The sequence below is a fragment of the Notolabrus celidotus genome, chromosome 7 (genome assembly GCF_009762535.1).
Source record: "Notolabrus celidotus isolate fNotCel1 chromosome 7, fNotCel1.pri, whole genome shotgun sequence".
NCBI lineage: Eukaryota > Metazoa > Chordata > Actinopteri > Labriformes > Labridae > Notolabrus > Notolabrus celidotus.
This window is the reverse complement of record NC_048278.1, coordinates 9,689,027-9,712,288: the sequence shown is the minus strand read 5'-3', so window position 1 is coordinate 9,712,288 and position 23,262 is coordinate 9,689,027. Positions and strand designations below refer to the sequence as shown.

Genomic DNA, 23,262 nt, shown 5'->3' with positions numbered 1-23,262 from the left:
TGTGCTTGTGATAATTACTTGAGGTCTAAGAACTAAAGCACTGCTGTGATGCTAAATGCTGCATCTGCATTTCAGCACAGTGGGTGTTACCGCTCCTCCTGCAGTGTGGCATGCTGTTGTGTGACCTTGCACGCACAAACAGACACACTCTGAAAAATTCACAACTAATTCTGTAATTGAAACATCAGCTGACTTGACTTTTTGTTCCCCTCTAGCAGTAAAAACATTTATAATTTTAGCAGGGTAAACGTTTCTGTCGTCCTACACTAACACTGCAGACGGATATCCCTGCAGAGCTTCAGTGTCCTGGTGTTTCTACGTCACTTTTGTCTTTAGCATTCTCTTAACACAAAACTCATGTGTCGCCTCTGTCTGAAATTATTTAAGGATCTTTAAGACAGCCTGTTTGCACTTAAGACTTCTGCAGCAAATGTAAACGTATAAGCATTTTTTTTTCAGAATCAAGCAGAACCACTACCTCTACATTGGATTATTGTAATTCCCTTTTATCAGGCTGCCCCAATAAGTCCTGACTAGAAGGTAGGTAGAGCACATCTCTCCTGTGTTATCTTCTCTATACTGTCTCCACATAAAATCTACAAAATATTTGAAATCCTTCTTCTACATATCTTTCCCTGTTACTCCTCTAGAACACTGTGCTCCCAGCATGCAGGCCTGCTTGTCATACCTATTGTCTCTAAAAGTAGTATGGAAGGTAGGGCCTTCAGTTATGAGGCCCCTCTCATTTGGAATCATCTACCAGTCAGGGCTCTGCTTCTAAGAGTAGACTAAAATATTTCCCTTATGTTGAAGCGTATAGTTAGAGCTGGCACAGGCTTGGAGCAGCTCTTAGTTATGCTGCCAAAAGATTAGACTGCCAGGGGAACTGACACCCTGAGCCCCTGTCTTTACCTCTCGCCTCCATCTGTCCGTCACTTCACATCTACATTAATCTCCATTCACAGAATTTGAATATTTAGGAGGAGTTTTCTACCAGTCTAATGACCACAGATAGATGAGACCTCCTGTGAGGTTCTGAGTTGCTTCTTGGGGGTCTCAGTATACAACTCCAATAAAATACCTTTCAGTTGTACGTTCGTGACATATCAGTGTAGAAGTGACAGAAGTAGAATGACTTTCCAGAAGTAAGAAAGTTAAGGAACTGCAGGCTCTGTTTTTGCAAATGTGTGTAGGCCCATCAGTTTCCAATAAAAACACACAACCAGTACAGGCCAAGAACTGAGTTGGTGTGAGGTCAAACTGGGTGCATGTCCAAACTTAGACTTGACAATCCCCCTTGGTGGCTGTTGTTATGAAACAGACTTGAATAATACAGGCCTGTCTGCTTGAGTGCGTGTTTGTGTGTGTGTGTGTGTGTGTGTGTGTGTGTGTGTGTGTGTGTGTGTGTGTGTGTGTGTGTGGGTGTGTGTGTGTGTGTGTGTGTGTGTGTGTGTGTGTGTGTGTGTGTGTGTGTGTGTGTATGTTTGCACCTTTAGGTCCCAGTAGCTGTGCTTCTGTGGCTTTTCTTCCATCCCCACACCGAGCCTCATCAAACGGAGGACACTGTTCACCCGTACCGGCCACCACTTCTCCATTGCCTTGATAAACACACATCACATCAAGGAATTATTGATTTCATTGCATTAAAATAAAACCAAAAATGGAATACTGACTTTTTTATTTTTAAGAGTATGGGTGTTACAGGGATATAAAAAAAAAAGTGTGTGCTTACTGATGAGGTCTTTGGCGCCGCTGAGCATCTTAGGCCTGTAGATTCTGCGTGAGTTTGTGTCCGATACGTAAAGCTGTCCGGTCACTGGGTCGGTGGCAAGATAATAACGATGAGCAGGATTGTTGCTGTGATGGGGAGAAAGTGGAGAAACAAACCAAGAAGAAAAAAGAGATAATTATATTAATGATATGTACTGTATATCAGATATTAATATTTAAAGAAGCTTGCCAGGTTTTAACACAGATATCAAATCATTGACATGTTCTCAAGAGAAAACCAATCCTTGAAGTTTAGCTTTGGAGATATGTTCACTAACATTCAAAGAATTCCAACGTTTTACAACATTTTGGGTCTGAATAATTCATAAAAACCAAAGTGTTGGAAATTCCTCATGTAGATTTCTCCAACCAGTTACAGAGGAATAGGCTGTAATGGCTGAACTGTAATCCAGTCTGAATCAAAAATCAAATCCCTACAGAGATGGACCTTTTTGTCAAAGAGGAAGATCATTTTTCAACTCCAGAGACTGACTTTACATGATACCATCACAGACACCATTGTTCAAATGCAGAATTTTTACCTATAAACAAACATTTAGCATTTTTGTACATGTTAGCTCATCTTCAAAACAACCCTGTAACACATTTTTTTTTACATAAAAATATAAAAAATAAAGTACAGATTCCCAAGAAAGTTGATATGACCACACTAGGTTAATATTGCAGCCATTGCAGCCTTTTTGGCAGCTGCAGTCTGGAGCAATGTATTGTAACAGTTTCAATATTTGCGTACTCATTTGTCACTTAGACCCCAAATTAGGTAAAAAATAAAATAGGGTCCAGGTTAAAAAATGTAAATCCACAAGCTTCCTGTGACAATTTAATGAAAACAGTTTAAAAGCTTACAATGAAATCATCATCAACGGAGCAGATTGAGAATGTGCTTCAGGCGTTATCATGAGAGTGAAATGGAGAAGAGCTGATGATAATGAAGAAGTAATGAACAAAAAGAAGGTTGATGAGGTGAAAGCCAAGAGCGTGGTGTTAATTTACTGCCAGAGGAGCACCTGACTTTGAGACACAGAGGGAACAAGAGTGTGTATGCGAGTCTATTTCTGTGTTTCAGCTCTTTTTTCTCTAGAATTCAGAGCAGGTGTGATATCTTAGTGATAAAAAGTCTACCTGTCTGTCAGCCTGAGCAGAGAGCTAAGTGGGCGCCATCACTTCCTGTGACATACTGTTAATGATGTCTGCCGCACTGCCATATGAAAGTTCATCACACACAAAGTTGGTTTACAGAACCACATCCAGACATGCTCAGCCCCTGGCCATAAGTCTCAGTGCTTATTGACCATCAGATGATTAAAGGCCGACATTTAAGAAAGCTGAAAACAAACTCTGCTGTCTGCTTTTATTTCTTTGAACTTTGTTGAGGCAGAAATTAATTTTCCTGCAGCCAGGAGAGAGAAAGACACATAAAACCCCTCACTTCCACAGAATTTGTGAAAATGCGCCAATTGAAGGCTGTAAAGATTCACCTATTTGAATTTGAATTGTTATCGACCTTAATGTTAATTAAAAATGCAAGTTCAACCTTCCATGGAAACCTGGATTTGTAGAATTGTAAAGTGACCTGGTTGATGGCTCGATACTTAAGATATGATTCAGTTCACTGAAGTTTTGCTGCTTATCCTGCATACTGTGCTAACACCTTCAGTCTCATGAGACTTTGATGTTGAACACATGAGGACTGGAGCTTTGGAAGATTTCCAGTTAATGTTAGCTGGCTTACAACGAGAAACAAAAACATTCCTGAAATCCCCAAAGATATTTACAGTCTTCACTGTACTTCAGAAATCAAGTCATGAGGAAGGAAACCTTTTAGAAAGTCTGCCCGTCTCTACATTTCAGAGTACATTTGGAGTTACCTTTAAAGGCCATCATTAGCAAGCAGGCCTGAGTACTTATGACTAATTCTGCCTCAACTTTTTGAAGTAGAGATGCACACTGTTGGATTTTTGCCAATATGCTAATTTTGGTCAATACTAATATTGGCACTTAAACCGATCCAAATATATCATTAGCCTGACGAAGCCTGCATCTTACAGCCCGCTTTAAGGCTGGCTATAAAGAACAGTGAAATCAGCAATTTCCTTGTTAAGCTCCTTTACCTGTTGGTGGTGGTTGAAACTCTTGGTGCTTTTCGGGATGACGGGTCTTTAGGTGCAGTTAAATTTATAGTGTTTAAGGAGTGTTGTTTAGTTCCTCCTCCCATCACCTGGGCTTTAAAAGCATTGTAAACAGCTACTTTATTGTCTGTTTCTGACACTTCAAAGTACTTTAATACAGCTGGCATGACGAAGCTTATTGGCTCACATGAGCTGTCAATACATGCACATAATTAATGCGTAACCTTATCGGCTGGAACTTTTATATCTGTCTGTACTGATAATTAACTTTGAGCTGTTATCCCCAAATTCCGACATCATGCTGATAATATTGTACATCCCCATCGTGCATCCATTATCATCTAAAACCTGTTGTATTTACAAGGTTTATAACCTTACAGTAAAGTTAAGAGTGTTGGCTTTCCTAGCATGGTAAAAACATTTGAGTCCAATTATGAGACACCCAGCAGACAGCATTTCATGAAGTGTGTGACAGAAATGCTGAAAGAACAAACTAACACATGTGCAGAGCTGGCATATGCAGAGCAAGTGGAAATCACTCCCAATGACTGAACACCATGTGCAACTCATGGAACAATCACAGAGAAATGATGAGAGGAGAACAAATGATGGTCAGGTGTTCTTTTTCCCCATCTACTTCTACAGTGAATTATAACTGGATTTAACTGATTTATTTTAGAAGACTGAAGTGTTCTAAGTGTGAGCAGGGTTTGGCAAAGCCCGTGAAGTGAGATGAACAGAAGAGCTGAAGAAATTTTTGGCAAACGTCATTATACTCTCTGAATTTTCGTGGAATTCTGTCATGGGGAGCAGAAACTTTATGTCCCTTGGACAGGCAAGAAACACAAGGAAATGCTATTTCAAATTAAACCTCTGTTGTTCATTCAGCTCTGAGTTCTATAAATGTAACAAATGATCTAGGATTCAATTATTAATTTGCAACAAATAAACATCATATCAGATCAAACACCTGTGTTTTCATGAATCATTCATGAATCTGATCATAGCTTTTGTGTCAAGACTTGTCTCACATCATCTCCTGAATGAGAAATGCACCCCCCTTCAGTGAAGTTACCTGAAATCTTCATCTTTATTAGCATTTACCTTCTTTCCACCTCTTTGTATCATGAATACTGCACGACAGTGAAAAAATGTGCATAATGACTGCTCTGCAAGGAGGAAGAAGCTAATTAAATGTTTCAGTTCTGTCAGAGTGAAGTGTGAAACCTGTCTGTCTGTTTCCACCTGTCTGCCAGGCTCGCTCTGTTAATTAAACACAAAAAACATCCTGATGATTCAGCCTCCGTGTTTATCCTGCTCATCCTCACATTTTAAACCTTTAATAAGGTTCAGTTTAACGGCACCATGAGAGCAAAGAAAAGGATGTTTCTGATGCCAAAGCCTATTTTAGACATGCCTCTATGTGTGTGTGTTTTTGTGTTCAGTTGAATGCACACACAGCCTGAGGAAGAGCTTGACATGGATGGCACTTGATCTTCTAAACATGCCAGGACGAATTAAAAGACGTGACTGAGCAGGGAAGATGAGGAAACAAGGGCAGTGGAGAGAGACAAAAGAAAGACAAAAGAAGAGGAAAAAGCAGAGGGAGACGAGAAGGAGGCAGAGAGTAAATAAAACAGGATGTAGAGTGGAAAGGATAAATGAAGAATGAGGAAAAGGAGGAAATGAGGGAGAGAGATAATATAAAAGATGTAGTCCAACAAAAAGATGATTTAAATGTTAAAGAAGTGAAAACGTTTTGAAAAAGCAAACATGAAGAAATAGCAGGGGGTAGAAAAACTCCTGAGAGGAAATTGTGTTTTAATTAAAAAGTGGAGTTTAATTGAAAACTACAAGAGTCAAGAAATTGAATCCAATCACTTTGAGTTTGCCGATGGCAGAGAAGCTGCAGGTGTGCGGCTTCTTTATGTGTGTGTGTGTGTGTGTGAGAGAGAGAGAGAGAGGAGGAAGCGAACAGAGTTAAAGGAATAGTAAAGGAGGGATGAGAATAGACACACTAAGAGGGAGATGAATGTTTGATGCGTGGTGGGTCTTACAACTCCAAGAACTAGAACTAGAACCAGAAGATGCAGATATTTGTGGTAGTTGACTAGCAAGTTCTCCAAAGTTATAACATAGACATAACAATGTTACTTACAACAATGTTACTTACAATTTCCGATGGCATGGCAAATATAACTGATCCATTACGCTTATTAACACAGATGCAATATCCCTTTTTCATTACTTTTCATTGTTACTCTGTGAAATAACGTTTAACATTAACTTGAGTTTAATCTAGTGCTACTTTTCTACTTATCTTGATAACCCTCTATTATTTTTGTTGGTAAGCAGAGTCTTTTAACCCTCTTTCACTTAACATTTTTGTAAAACATGTTACGTTTTTACAGTTTAAATAAAATTAGTTGCTCTTGCTACGGCCATTTTGCAGCAATCTAGCATCACAGTTTTTCTTTTGGGATCAATAAAATTTGATCTTATAATGTCCCTTAAAACTATGTATGTAACACACAAAGAAACATCTCTCTGATCCAAAATCAAAGGTTTAACTTTTGTTGACAGGACAGGCAACATGGTTGATTAGTGTTATTTGACTATGTGTTGCTACAGCTGATCGGCATTTAGATTTCCCTTCCTGATGCACATTACAAATTATGGATTCAGATTCCATTTCACAAAGAACTATTTAAAAAATGTCTTTACATGCCGTCAAACATTAAAAAACTTTTCTATCAGACTTTATACTTTGCTTTTGATTGTACCAAACCTATATGATCCACAATTCTTCACTTTTTTTTGCCAGCATCATCATTTCTAACCAATTTGTTGAAACCGATGAACAAATTGTGTGATATGTGAGTGAGGCCTCTTGGCTCTGTGTCCTCCAATCATTGAAATTCTTTTATGTTGTTTTTTCTCCAATAATTATTATTGTGCTAAAGCTATTTTTTCTAACCTGGACCTCCATAAGTAATTGGATCCATTTCTTTTACTGTGTTTTCTGGAAAGACATTAAATCTTCCCTGAATCCTTGAATTCTTACAACAGATGCAAAGAGTATAGTTACCACGTAAAATGCATTTGTTGAGTTTGATTCATATATTTTCTCTTTCTTACTCCAATAAATCACCTCAAATTCATTCAAAAAAGGAGTGTGAGGAGGGTTGGAAGGGCTGAAGGCAGAGAAACAGAGAGAAATAACCACGGCCAACACCCTTAACCCCCTTAGTGTCTCTCCTTGCTGGGAGCTATACAGCTGCATCAAGCGATGACTGTGCCATTCATCTGAGCTGACAATAGAGAGGACGGCTCAATTTCATGTTAACACTCATCAAGAAGAGAGCGATGAGGAAAAACAAGACCAAAGAGACAAAAGAAGAGCTAATTAAGAGACTTTTATTTTGATCCCAAATTTGAGCTTCTTTTGCCTCAGTCTGTTTAGCAAAGAGCTGTGATGCCACAATGAATAAGCAGATAATTCCAAGTTGCAATTAAGCAGCTTTATCCTTCCTGCTAATGCACTAACTGATGTGAAGTCTGTCTGTCTGTCTGTCTGGTTCACATCATCTGTTTGTCTGATCCCAAAAGATGCAACCGGCAGCTTTATATCATTACTGTAATGTCATATGTGCTAAATTAGCGTGCTAACAGCTCCATCCAGTTCACTGTCTCCGTGCTCTGCAGCCTGGAGCCTCGGCCGCTGGTGAAGTGACTTTCAAGAACATTAATGTCTCTTAAGCGGCCACTAAAGGAGGCCTGGATGAAATGATTTCAGAGCTGAGAACAAACTGAACCGTTTCTTATGAGGGTACTATACTCCAAATCCACTCATTTATTTATAAGACTCTAGCTGCACTCTCAGAAAGGATGAGTCACTATCCTACAGATTTGTGTGTTTTTACTATTTTTACATACATTTTCCTCATTAAGGATGTAATGATACACTCAACCCACGACTTGGTTCATCATGTTAGCACCCAGATTATGTTGAAGCTTTAGAGAAGAGTCTGCCTCCAAACACTGTTAATTGTGATACTTTTATTTTGCATTTCTTACTGTCCTACAGGTTACTTTATTTCCTGTTTCCTGTGCTTCTGGGTGGTAGAGTTACAGAAGTAAATAATAAAAGCTAAAAGAAGGCTCAACAGTTAAAATGTTGGACATATTAGTGCCCCCTGAAGAGAATAAAGCTACTAATTTTGTCTTTTTATGCCCCTCTCTCTCCGTTACATGCAGAGCAGGTGAGCAAACTCTACTCGCCACTCCTACACCAGGAGTAGAGGAAATGAGAGAGAGATTGTCCTCTAATTTATCAACATCAGATGCCAATCTTTTATAGATAAAAATGAAATAGAAATGTTAAGATGGTGATCAAAATCTTCACTTGCTGCTGCCATATCTGCACACAACTACAGACCAAAGAGATGTAATAAGATAGTCCTTTATTAATGATGTCCAACTAAAGAAGTGATTAGCAGGTATCTATATTCATTTTTTATCTCAGTGATTTGAATCTTTCCTCAGGTGTGCTGATATTATCTGTCTAGCAGTCTCAATTTTACAATACATTTTACAGTTAATATAAAACATTCACACAGGAAAAACACAACATGGGTTAAATAATTGTCTAATCATGTCACAGACACTTGTGCATTAGTCATCGTTATTTAGTTTGCACAATGTGTTTATGTGTGAATGTTGTTTGGTATATTTGAATATGACCACCGTCAAATTAAATTTTTGATTAATATCATTAAATGCCACCGGTGGGAAAACAACCCTCAAAAAGCCAGGTGAGCAGATTTGGCCTATTGCGTGGGAACTAGACAATGTTGGGGAGTGTTAAGAGTCATGTGTGTGTATGTGAAAAGGGTAAGAGTCAACAACAATCTTAGTGAAAATCCCTCCTGGAGGAAGCAGGCAGTACTTATTAAGACTTGCCATCAGGTGATTTATTGACTTGCAGTGATCTGTGCAGAGAACTGGTCTGATGGAATCCTTTCTGATCGACATGAGCTGCACAACCCGAGTCTGTCACCTCTAAGGTCAATCAAAACAGATTTCTACACTTGCTTTAAGGATCATTAGAGGTGTTTTCTTCTTTCAGAGTCAGCAGAGAGATTTGGGTTAAGTGATGTGTTGGGTTTGAGTGGGCATTCATGACAATGATTGCATTCACTGGATTTAACATTTTTCTTTCAAACAGTGAAATTAAGTTTGTATCTGTTTTCTGCATTTTGGCAAAGCAGAAGTTCTGCAAAAGGTTTTAAAAAACTGAGTAGAAAGAAAAGTGATTGCCACATCACTCTGTTGAATCAAAACACAACACTTTGCATTTTTTCCACTATGTGTGATTAAATCTTGAACGCAGCCGGTTTTAAATGTGCTGACAAATTGACAGTGTGTAAAGCAGTGGATGTGATATTTTAAAAACATCTGTTTTGAGACCATTTCATTTTCCCATTGTTCATCATTTCCTCATTAAACTGATCCAGTAGTTATTACCCGAACAGTTTATGTGGCTAGTAGATGCTCCAACTTTTTAGGTGCAAACATTACATTTCGGAAACTTCTCTTGAAACTTTTTAAAAGTCATGTTAAATTTAACATTTAATGATAATGATAATAAATTTAAAGCCATTACTACTCACAATGCTGCTCTTGTCTGTATGACGTATAAAGTGATGCTGTGACGGACAAATGCTGTGTGTTTCTAACTCATACACCTGACTGTCATCCTCTGGAGCTTACCTATACACATAAATGCACTCCAGATCAGTGCTCCCCCCTGTGTTCAGTGTCAGAACTGCATTTATATATAGTGCTACCTGGTGTCTCCCATAGGAACAAAATAAAACCAACACAAACCACATCCTGACTCCAACAGGTGCACTCTGAGGTCTCAAAGCTGATGAAAGAGCAACAGGGTTTTCGTTTTTTGGAAAAGATCAAGAAGAAACGGAAGAATGAAATCTGGTGCAGGAGAGTGAGAAGAAAGTTAAAGGTAGGAAAGGATTAGTCAGTCTTACCTATGTCTGAAATCTTTGTTTCTTTTATTCAGAGCAAGCAAAGGAAAGAAACCAGAAGAGAAACAACAGTTAGTAGACAGATTAGTTTCTGAAACTACAGAGAAGATCACCAGGAGAAACATTTACAGGAAAATAAAGTCTGAAGAGATTAAAGTTGTGGTCAAAATTTAGAATTTGAATCAGGACAGAAGGAGAAAGATTTCAATCAGCTGTTAGATTTGGAGGAGTTTTTGACAAATGAGCACTGCCAGGAGCTTGTTTCTGAAGTTGGAGCACTAATCCAAGTGTTTCTTTCTAATTTCAGAGTTCTCACGTATATTTAACTCTTTTGGCTGCAGAGTCAGTACGCAAATGTTAATTATTGTCAGTGTGTTCATTCTGGCCTTGCATTTATCCTGCCTTTTTCTGTATGTCTTTAAGCATGGTTTCAAAATCCTCCAGGAGTGGAGAGTAGAAGGACAGATGCCCAGAAAAACTAAGTCACATGGAGATGAGATCTGTTGCTAAATTTGAATCAAAATCCAAGGACTCACAGGTTTATTTTCACACGTTTTAGTCTAAGTGTGTGTCTGAGAAACCTGGATGAGCTGGTTCTGTTGAAGCTTTTCTGTATCCTGAGTTTTCTGAGTGAGACCTTTATCTCTGTGACATGAGGAGCTGTATTCTCTGGATTAGGATCTAATCCCTGATCCACAGCAGCAGCCGTCACCCTGCCACCCCTCTCCTCACCCTCTCCCTCCCCTCTTACCTCAGCTCCATCACGCTGGTCACATTCCCAGAGGGGAAGATTCTCCTGATGTAGTTGAAGTCTCCGACAAAGATGCTGCCGTCTGCTCCACAGGCGAGGGCCAGAGGGGCCAGCAGCTTGTTGCCCTCTGCCTGTCCATTACAGCTGGGGCAGGAGATGCTGCGGCGACGTCCGTTTCCTGAAAGAGGGGCCGGGTTAAAATTGAGTTTCACAGACTGCAACTGTTGGTGACAGTCTTACCAAAATTTAGTTTTTTCCTACAATAGCCTTTTTCAGGCTATTGTAGGAAAAGTATTTATTTGACAACATCAAGCCAAAAATAAACTGACTATGCCCAAATAAACTGTACTGAAATATCTACAAAATAGGATAAGCTTTTTAACTTTTAACAACAAGACTGCAGGACAGATGCAACATCCACCATCACATAGACCTGGCAGGTTTAATTACCTATAGCAACACTTGTAGACAATGTGAACTTACAATGGAATTAAACCCAAGAATGACAGCCTAACTATGGCAGGTGAAAAAAACAAACAGCTAAGCTTCCATCACAAACACCAACATCAGATAGAGAACGAGGTTAAGTCGAAAGCACAGCAGCTTGTAGGAGCCGTGTCTCCTTACGCTCATTTCAAGACTTCAAGACATGAAACGCTAACAGGACCACACAGTCTTTAATGTCTGCACTTGTGGCCCACGCACAGTTCAGTGTCATGAAATCAAATGCAGAAGAAGATGGTGAGTTCTTATCTAATCATGTGTCTGGTGATGCAGATAAAACATAACTTTGAACACTGTAAGGGATTATTGATAAGTAAGTCGTAAGACTATTGCGTGTATTAGCAAAGTCTAAGAAGGAACTTGCTGCTTGTACTCTTTCCTCCTCTTATCTCTCTACTCCTCCAGGTGGGTGTCACTGCATTATCATTGTATTACTGTAATTTTGAATTGATTATAAAAAGATAAAAACACACTAAATTTAGAATACTTGTTATAAATTCTCATTTCCCTCCCTATTCAAACTGGGTAAGGAAAAATATTGCAATATCAGTTATTTCAAATATCATGCAGTCCGGTTTTAGGGTCTAAAGGGACCTCATAGTCCTTGTGTATAACCATAGGATATGACACATTAGTACGATACCATATGGTATATTACCCATAGACTGTATGGGTAAAATACTGTAATAATGGACGTAGTATCCGTGAAATAATCCATCTGTTTCTGAAGCGCTGAGGCCAATCGGCGGCGGCCATATTGGAAATGTTGAACTCCACCTAACTGCTGTTGAATTAGTGTGGCGTAAAGAGGCGGGCTTTGAGCCTCCTAGCCAACAGCTACAGTGTTCCCGCCTGTCAATCAAGTCAGCTGTGCGTCTCATAATGGAAAACTCGTAATCTCAATATCTTCTAAATTTCCGCGTTAGAAAAAAACTAACCCCCGTACAGTGTGTGCCGATCGAGAAATGAGCTATCCAGATTACACTTGTCCTCTGAACCAGGCTGTAAACATGTTTATTTCTGCTGTAAAGATCATCTTTTTTGAATTTGTGTTTATGTAGTTGCCGTTTTTTCCGGAGCCAGCCTCAAGAGGATCCTCGATGCATCGCAGTTTTTAGCACTTCCACATTGGCCTCATATTTTCAGACTGGAGGTCCCCGCTTGATAATACCAGACCTCAGTTTATGGTGATGGATATTCTTAATTAAAAGAAGCAGAAAACCCATGGCACATTTAAGTGTAATCACATTGTAATTGTGATGAATCTGTGCTTACCCATGATGCTGCTGATGACAGCAGGCTGCTGGGAGACGAAAATGTTCTCACCGTTGCCTTTGTACAGTATACCTGATGAGAGAAGACAAAAAAACAGAAACAAATATGAGGAACTCGGAGAGAAATACTGACAATACTCTTAACACACGACTTAAGAAGGCACAATTGCTACAACTGATTATAATCCGATCAATGCGATTCTGACTTAATTACGTGTGTGAAATGTAAAGCTTTTTTGTTCCTCCTTTTTCTTTGATAATGATGAAGAAGGGCATGTGTTTGTGCAGCTCATTCTGACTTACATTGCTTTATTTGTGTGAGTGCTGCAGGTATAAAGTGTGCTCATATAACTGTCTTCATGTTGGGTTGAAACATGTGACAGTTTGTTTTTCCCTCAGCACAGAAATCCCAGAGGATTACAAAGCATGTGCATATGATTAAAGAGATCTGTTTCACATTTTCATGTAAATTAAAGGTAGTTTAATGACCACACATTGATTAAACTGCATCTTAAGGAACATTTGGTATTAATTAAATGCTGCACACTGGAAAATCTATCTGCATTTATTTTATTGTTCCTCTGTTATACACTTACTTCACTTGAAACCACCCTCACATTGATTGAGCATTTTGTCGACATCTTTCAGTGCTACCTAACTGTATTGTATTGTAAGTGTATTTCCAGCTTCGCAGGTTTTGTACAATATACCCAATATGTACTGTGAACTAGGTTAATGTAAATCCCACAGGACTCAGATCTACACTTTCTCCTGGGCGCTGCACAGCTGGTGATCACTGCTCCTGATACTCAGGAAGGGTTTGATGCAGAGGATCAATCAATAAAGTTCCCAGGCTATTTCACTTCAATATACATTTCATTCTAAAGATAAAATCACTAAAGGATTTTTATAGTGGGCTGTTCCTTATTGGATCAGGAGGTTATTGAGGGTGATGTAAAGTGTACAGATTGTAAAATGAAATCCAGATGATACCAAATCTGTAGGGTGAGGGTGTGATTCTTTGTTCAGCAGTGAGATGGTCTTTACATGGGATGGATGGGATCTCTGATAAACAATATCTTACATGACACCCTGACAAATGCTCCAAGAAGCATTACATTTAGCTCATTTGACATGTTTAAAGAAAGTTTCTTATCAGACTGTATCACAGAAAATTGAAGGCAATACTGACAGATTTCCAATGAGCTAATGGATCCTCTTCTTTGGTCTGAAGAAGGCATAAAGATAACTGTATACTTGATGGACTAAGACCAGATGATGCTAATGATGCTACAAGCCACAGACATTATTATTTGAAACACTAAACTCAGGGCAACCCCTCCCCAGAATAAATCAAACATTGAAGAATGGATGAACGAATGAATAAATGGAAGTGGGTCAAATACTTAAAAGTAATTTGGGTTAATTATCAGAAGAGATACAACTTGATTGCTGAACCAGCTGAAACTGGTCTTACAGCAATTTCATCACCAAAATTAGTCTTTTTTTTTCTCAAAATAATGAAAAGCCTAGCAACAACTTTTGCAACTTCAAGTCATCACACCTTCAACTATAGAAACAAATCTAATGAGTCAACACGGTGTCCCTGAAATGTTTTTTCTGAACATTTTTTCAAGGTGTTTTTTCTCTTCCATCTATACACTGTTTACATTGCAAAAAGCTGTGACTTATTGTTATTTTACACCAAGACACTTGGCATAAAATATCTTGAAATAAGATGCTGTACCTGGACCTGTCAGGTGACTGTGGCTCACATAAAGTGTTGTGAGACGTTTAGTAGAAATTTGACAAAAACAAATTTGAGCCACTATATTGTAATGGCAAATGTAATGTATTTTGCTAAATAAACATGAGCTGTTTAAAGAATTGTGCACTTGTATTTACCTTTCACATGTACAACTCCCACTGCTATATACTTCTACACTTAATAATTAACTAATAATGATGCAAATAATCCTGTATAATCCAGATTACATTGCCCAGAGGAGGCTCTTTGATCTGATAAGAAATATAATACTAGAGGACACACACACACACACACACACACACACACACACACACACACACACACACACACACACACACACACACACACACACACACACACACACACACACACACACACACACACACACTCACACACACACTGTAGAATAGCTTCATATATGCACCTGAGACTAAACAGAAAGTAGTTTACACAGATAAATATATATGCAAAAAGATACAATGCAAAGTATGACAGGTGAGGGGAAGATGAAGAAGAGGAGGAAGAGGAGGAGGTGTGGGTTGTCTTGTGAGGAGAGTTAATGTGAGCAAGTGATGAGAATATGAACAGAGGAAGAGAGAGAGGGATGTACTCGTTCTTCAAAGTGAGACATCAAAGAGGAACCTCCTGCAGAGAGCTGAATTATTCAAAGTCTAAAGCTGAAACCCAACTCTATCTATCTATCTATCTATCTATCTATCTATCTATCTATCTATCTATCTATCTATCTATCTATCTATCTATCTATCTATCTATAAATGGGATCTTAAAATTCCTGGTAAAATCTCGTAATTTGTGTTAAAAGTTGATAGTGGGTTTTTTTACCTCCCTAAAAATCTGCCACATTTGGTCAAAACTGACACAAAAAGTTAAAACTGACACAAAAATTCACAACACAAATGAGCGACCAATAATCATTGTGCTATAAAATCATTCCAGTGTGAATCAGCATTTTTGCAGTTCGGCGTTTGATGATTTACAAAGTATTTTGTGTTCTCAGTTTATTTTTCTGCCTTTTCTACAGCCAAAGAAACAGACCATCAAATGCACTAAACAAATTCTAGCATGTTACATCTTTGGTAAGGCTCACAGGGTAAATTCAGCCTTCTTCACTCATTGAAACCCTGCATGTTTAGTGTGTTCTCATCTGGTATGTGCAGTTGCATATTTGAATTTGTTTCATGCTTCAATTGGTTCCAAACATTGCTTCAACTCCCTAAAAGGCATAAAGTGGCTGCAGATTAAAAAATAAATAAGTATACATCATAGACTTCCACTTATCAAGGGCTGGGTCTCAGTGGCAGCAGGCTAAGCATATCCCCAACTGTCCCTCTACCCAGCAACATTTTCCAGCTCTTTCTGTGAGATCCTGAAGAGTTCCCAGAAAGGATGGGATTTATTATCCCTACAGCGCTTTCGAGTCCACCCTAGGGGTCACAGTTGGACATGCCCGGAAAACCTCATATGGGAGGCATCCTTATCAGAAGACCAAACCACCTAAACTGAGTCCTTAAGATGTGAAGGAGTAGCGACTGTAGTTTGAGCTCCCTCCAGATGGTTGAGTTCTTCTCTCTATCTCCAAGGCTGAGCCCATGACAACCTTTGGAGGAAACTCATTTTGGCTCATGATCATAGGGGAGAGTTGGTACCTAGATCGACTGGTAAATCGAAAGCTTTGCCTTTAGGCTCAGCTCCCTCCTCGCCACAGTGGTCTGGTTCAAAACTTGCACAGCCAAATGAGGCTCCTGTAGTGCTGTGCTGTGTGCACCGGATTATCAGAGTGGAGGAAGCACAGTGAGAGAAAACGTAACAAACACTAACACAAGTGTCTTTGAGCTTTCCTTAACTGCGAGTGCCTGCATCGAACCCACACAAGAATCTGTTCTGCTGTAAACTGAACCCACTTCAGGGATCTTGGAAGGGGTGAGACATCAATAACAGACAGTCCTTACTACACAGACCCTGGCTCCAAATGTGTACTATGTCAGCACTGGTCATTGGGGTATTTTGGATTTCATTTTCTACAACAGGACGAGGTGGAATACAGTTGACACTGAGACTATGTCCATGTTTTGTACAGTTTATGGTGGAAACAATTGTTATACAGTCAGTGAAACTAACCCAAAACGACATTGGTTCATGACAAGCTTCACTAAATTTCTTTTTGCTTTTATTTTCTTTGGAAATTCAGGTTAGATTTGTGCAACATGTAAATGGAGGCTTTGCTCTATTTTGAATTTCTCTTTGAAGCTCTTTTTTAAATTCTTCTTCACACACCTACCTCTCGGATTTTTCATGATTAAAAAGGTGTCAGAGGAGGAGAGACTGTCCAAAGTGTTAAATGTGAACTTTTTTCTTCATCCTTCAGGCAAGAGACTGACTTTCTGTAAGAAATCAGGGAGGCATGTGACGCTGACAGAGGGCAGACTCTAGAGTTTGACGCATTTTTTTCAACAACGTTCATGTAAAATAATGAATACATCTTATGTGCTGTCAGCTTCTCTGACATACTCTCCCATAACTTATCCTACAGAAGCAGATCTGGGTATTTAGCATGTTGTTGGTACTGTTTTAGAGGATTTTCTGAGATGACTGCCATCCTGTAACTTTCCTCACAGAACACAGTCGATTCAAAAGTTCATCAAACCCAGCAGGACTCACTGCTGTCAGTCCTTAACTCCCAAATCAGACTGTTCCCTTCCCGTCTGTCTGTCTCTGCAGCCCTCTCCCTCCTCTCTTTCCCATCATCCTCCTCTCTTCTACTTCTTTCATCTCTCCCTCCATTAGAAGGTGTTGATTGATCAACAGAGGTCCGACCAGCGGGGCTCCTCTCACGCTGTGCTGTGCTCTGCAACCAACTACTGCATGACTCTAAAATAAGTCTGTGTGCGTGTGTGTGTGTGTGTGTTTGAGTATGTGTGCATGCACGTGTGTGTGTGTGTGTGTGTGTGTGTGTGGTGATGCAGGGTGATGAGAGAGGGAGAGACAGGCAGAGCAGGGATAGAGAGGAACATCGAATCCTCCTGCTGTGTTAAAAGAGAGGGCAGTAAGTCTTTCTCACACGCCTTTCTGTGTGTTCCTGTGTGTGCGCCCGTGTGTGTGTGTGTGTGTGTAGGTCTGCGTGCACAAATAAGCGTGTTTGACCTTGATTTTTAAACTCTTAAAACCTGGATTTGCACACTCTTCCCACATGCACTGCAGGGCCTGACACTGTGAACTCATCTCAGAGAAAAAGCAGCAGTGATATCCGACTGATAAGACTGTGCTGTGAAGCCTGATTTTATAAAAAACCCTATAAATATTAGCAAAAAAACATGAGGGTGCAATGATTAATCAACATTGTCACCAAAAACTGATGACAAAAATTGAGAGGCTATCAAATTCAAATATCAATAACTAGTTGGTCACATCATTGCATGTGTTTTTCAGTCTGTTAAATTGTTTTCTGCTTTGCTGAGGAGTTAGACATTTTACATTTTTGGTATCTCTGCTAAAAGTTGCGTATGCAGTGACAGGTTTAAAAAAAAAAAAAAAACATGGCTACATGGCAGCTGCCAATGTAACACCACCATGTCCTGTGAAATCTAGCCTACTTTGATAACTAACACTTAAGTATCCAAAATAGGTTATAGGGTAAATCCTTGAATATAAATCAGGGGCTCTACTTTCTTTTACTAAGGTACCAGGCTCTTATATGAAACAGGCTTGTATTAGATAGCATGTATTACGCTATTTACTCTGCAATGGAGTATCTTACCGTTTTTCATGTGCTTTTGTGAATTACACAACATATTTTTGGTTTGTTTGCACAGATTTAACAGGCGCAAAAGCTGCGCCTAACTCATCATTATAATATGAAGAACTATACCTCTCATACAAAGAGAATTTGATATAAAAGCCAGTGTTAGTTACAAACATTAAAATGGGCCATTATGAATTTTGGGCCTTTCTGAGGCTTGGGTTTGAACTTACATACTGTGCCATCATGCATGTGTGTTTACTTTTTTTAAAAAGTGTACTGCTATTTGCTATCTCACTCCAGTAGGTAAGCCAGAATTGTGAAATTTGTCCCACATCTGGCATGAATTGATTCAGAAATAAAATGTTAAGGACCATCATCCATCTCATCATATATGTGGATAGAATTTAGCCCCATCAGGATGAGAGTGCGCAGCGCAGCTCGTTGTCCACAGACAGATGAGACTCTGGTAAACTGTAATGATGTCTGTTGAGTTCAGCTGCCCTGAATGTAAGCAGATATTTGACTCACATTTGCACTCCATTCTTCAGTGGCAGCCATGTAGCAGAAAACAATATATTAGAGAATTAAAATGCAAGTTAAATCGTTCTCCCCTCATTGGACGGAGTTAAATTGTACTTTGTCCCTTTCTGCTGATATTTTCTTACATTTTTTTTTTTTTTACATTTTTGATTTAGTGCAACTGTTCAAAATCGTGTTGAACTTCTAAAAGCAGCTTTTCTTCTGTGTTTATTGTCAAAAAACTCAACTTCAAACAAACGAGAGCGGAAAGAACAAACACTAAAGTGGTTTTAAGTTCAGTCATTCTGATTTGATCCGACGTCCTGGAAGAAAGAAACACTTCCTCTTGTTCTCTGGAGTGAAGATCTCACACAGCCCACTGCGCTTAACACACACACACACACACACACACACACACACACACACACACACACACACACACACACACACACACACACACACACACACACACACACACACACACACACACACACACACACACACGCCCAAAAAACACAATGAAGTGCTACAACACAAACATCGCTTCAAAAACACAGAGTACTACAGTACACTCGGATAGAAATCACACACAATAGAAAACATCCTCACACTGCATGAAAAAGGATGTGGATCGTCAACACACACACACACACGCGCACACACACACACACACACACACACACACACACACACACACACACACACTGTGATCTCTCATTTTTTCTCTCTCTCTGACTTTCATCCAGTCTTATCTGAGAGCCTCAGCAGTGCTCACTACTCACTTCTCACAGATGACAAAATACCAGGTGTCTGTGTGTGTTAGGAGTGTGTCAGGTGAGTGGGCATGTGTTCAGTCAGTGTCTCTTCTCTCTATCTCTTTTTCCACTTCCTGTATCTTTGGTTTTAAAATCTCTTGTATCTATTTTTTTCTTGTATTTTTCAGCACCTCTCTTTCTAGGCAGTTATTATCCTCCATTCTGCACTGTGGTTTATATCATGTCATCACTTACTCTTCACTCCAGATAGTTTTTTAAGATTTATGAACAAAAGAGGTGAACTAATAAATATTTTAAACTCAATGCGGACAATTACATATTAAGCCTGCCAGTGGAGGGAATTTCAAATAATGAACCACTTTGCTTTCAGACATTTTGTTGTGATATGTCATTCCTTAAAAAGCACAGTTTTAAAATTTTAACTGATGTTTAAAGTGAACATCTTCTTTTTAGGTTTCTATCAGTGCTAGTCTACAAACTAGAAAACTGTGAAGAAGATAATCCATATGGGAAAAGAGATACGATAAATGATAGCATAAAAAAACAAATGAATTGAATCTGAGGTTAAAGGTAGGGGATATCTAACCCTTTTTGGGGATATAACAATAAAGATGAACAAGCAGTCTTTAACGTCCTAGATTAGAAGCTGACCGGCCCTAAAAGCTGAGAATAATTTTACAAAATATTTAATATTTTCTTACCCAGCTGTGTTAAATGATTGATTCTGATTGGTGAAAACCCCATAACGACCGTAACTAATCCTCAAAAGCAAAAGTGATGCCAGGAACGACCTGATCACATGTCATATCAAATCAATCCACAGAAAGGAGTCCAGCACATTTCACCTCTTCCTGTTGACACTGTGGTTAAAACTGCAGTGTCCGTCTCAGGCTGGTTTTGAGAGTAAGGAAATAATGACAGTTAGCCAGCACAGATGTGTGAGCAGAGCGACTGGATTCCAACCATCTCTGATAGGGAAAAGTGGAGTGACATCCTGACATGCAATCCAGACAACAGCAGCAGAGCTGATGAGAGGATCTCTAATTTGCAGATATCTCTGTTAATAGCAACTACTTTCAAAGTTATGACTTTTGCCTCATTTATGTTTAAAGGTGTGTCAACTGCAAAGCGCAGAGAAGAAGGAGCGCTGAATGAGGACATGTCAACATAAATATTCCTACAGAGGTCCTGTTCACCTTGTCTGTTACCTTCAATGGAAATGTATGCAATGGAAATAAGCAGACGAATGTCAGAAATTGACCCTGAGTTGAAATGTTGAGTGTAATGTTTATTCATTCTGCAAGGAGGCTGTTATGAAGCGTCACTGAGCGTGGAATCAAATGGACTACTTTATTATTATACATGTTGAAATGATAATATTTTAATAACTATTTTGTGTCAACTTATTTTGGTGTTTAATAATGAGCGGGATAATATAAAGAACTAGTTATGCAAAATAGAAGCCAAACAAGCTGAGCAGGACCCAGCCGCAAAGCAGGGGTCTTGCTCACCCTGCAGAGAGGGAGACCCCCAGAAGCTCATCTTATTCATTTTTAATGATCAGTACGCTTTGGGATTCATATTTTGCTAACTGGTGATTGAAAACAGAAAAGCATGAACAGGCATCACACAGTATTAGTTTTTCTCATGGACGTGAACTCAGATTTTAGCTCTGTTTATGTTGTTGGACTATTTTTTAAGATCTTTCAACAGTTCCTAAACCTGAAAATATATCTCCAAAAAGCCTGTGCCATTTTTATCCCATATGTTGAATTATTTTATACTTGTAAAGGGCCTTAGCGGTTAGCGGGAGGATAATAAGTGTGTCTTTGGTTTGGTATTTCTGTTTGTATGTCAGTGCTTTAGATGGGAAATTTTACTGCACATGATGTGACAGTGAGTTTCATCCCCAACGGATGCCTTATCTCCCTCCAGGACCAGCTCATTTACAAACTGGACCATCTGCAGCTTCATCACTGCCATTTTTATCCACACATACAAGTAAGAACAAAATTTAAATTAACTGAAGTATCTGCTCTGTCCTGTCAAACCATGAAAACACAACAAGAGACACGGAAAACTAACAGAGAAGACTGTTATTCAAATCGAACACATCGTCCACATCATTAGAGGAGCTACAAGACAACAACATGTGAGTGTTTGATGGTCTCTCTCACACACACACACACACACACACACACACACACACACACACACACACACACACACACACACACACACACACACACACACACACACACACACACACACACACAGATTTCCTGAGAGTGTGTGTTAGACTCAAAAGGACAAACACACATTGTGTCAAGCTCTGTCCCTCAAAGGCACAAAATCACACCCACAGAGACCAGAACACATATAAACAGAAAAACCACAAATCACACCTGTCTTTTTAACACACACACACACACACACACACACACACACACACACACACACACACACACACACACACACACACACACACACACACACACACACATGCACAAACATGAATGCACACACTGAATCGGGTGACAAGGTGCTGAAAGCCCAAGAGGACTGCAGGGAGAGAAGGATGAATAGCAATGTGATGGATGGGGTGACAGATAGAGGACAGCAAGGGAGGGAGGGGGGAGGAAGAAGTGGGGGAAGAAGAAGAGGGGGGCATGTAAAGTGTTTTCAAAGCTGTAGATGTATCTTAGAAAGAAATACAAGTGTTCTTTAACAACAACAAAAAAACCTCACAGATGGTTAATTTGGATGGAAATCTCTTTCAGTGTTTGGATTAACTGCAGAGGATTAATACAGTGATAAATAGAGTAATAATAAGGAGTAAGAACAAATAAATCTGTCCAAAACTATCAGAAAATTTGGAATCACAGCGCTGTTTGCTTTGTATTCTGGTTGTCAAAAACTATGGTTCAATCAGTGACCCAAAGCTTCAAAAAATGAAGCTGTGAGCTCCTCTCGCTTGTCTAGACTCTTTAGAAAGAACAAAATGTAGTGTTGTACTACATGGAAAAAACTAACAAAGAAAGCATTACAATAATAAATAAACATAGTAAAGTCATAATTTAAGGAGAAAAAAAGAGATAAAAACCAGAGGAAAAGTCTATTAAAAACAAAAATAAAGTTGCAGTCTAATTCTATTTCAATCTAATTAAAACAAAGATATAATATTAAAATAGAGTCGTAAAAACATTGAACATAACCAATATTAGGTCACAACATTACTAGAGTTAAGCCAAGATATTAAAGTCATAATATTATGATGAAAAAGGCATGAGAAAATGAAGTTATTGTAGCAATACAATGGAGAACTGTTGTCTGGCAATGTAAATAAAGTCATACAATTAGACTAGTAGAGATGTAATACAAAAAGAATAAAGTTATGAAGTCAAAATGATGTTCAAGACGTGAATCATAAACGTGATATTGTTACATTAATGACGTCTAAATATAAAAAGAGTAAACTAGTATATTATCTGGTAAATTAACTGGTATTATTTCGAGAAATAAGTCATAATTTCAAGAGAACATGAAGTATTAAAATTATATTACAGTCATAATATTACATTAAGTTAGTCTTAATATTATGAGAATAGATTCCTTATCTTACAGCAACAAATTCATGACAAATTAACTTATAATGGTAAAATAATTACATAATGGTACTGAACTTAGGCTGAAAGAATAATGTAAAAAATCCCAATACTACAAGAATTATGTTTTTAAAACATAATCTTTACATTAAGTGAATAACGTTGTAGTATTATGATATTAAAAGTGTTATATAACAAGGAAAAAGTAATGATATTATGAGAAAAACGTCATTGTATTGAAATAATAAAGTTGGATGATGGAGGATGGAAGATAGATTATAAATTAATTTACATTTTCTAAAATTAACTTGGAAACACTTTAATTCTCCAAGTTAAAA

General features: G+C 38.7%; 1 protein-coding gene across 1 annotated transcript in view; it reads right to left on the bottom strand.

Moving 5' to 3' along the window:
• Window positions 1-23,262, bottom strand: part of tenm3 (teneurin transmembrane protein 3) — a 517,897-nt gene that overhangs the window by 35,601 nt on the left and 459,034 nt on the right. Inside the window, 5 exon segments of the mRNA XM_034688142.1 lie at window positions 1,491-1,598; window positions 1,733-1,857; window positions 9,971-9,991; window positions 10,719-10,896; window positions 12,498-12,569. Coding sequence (XP_034544033.1) covers window positions 1,491-1,598; window positions 1,733-1,857; window positions 9,971-9,991; window positions 10,719-10,896; window positions 12,498-12,569 — 504 coding nt within the window.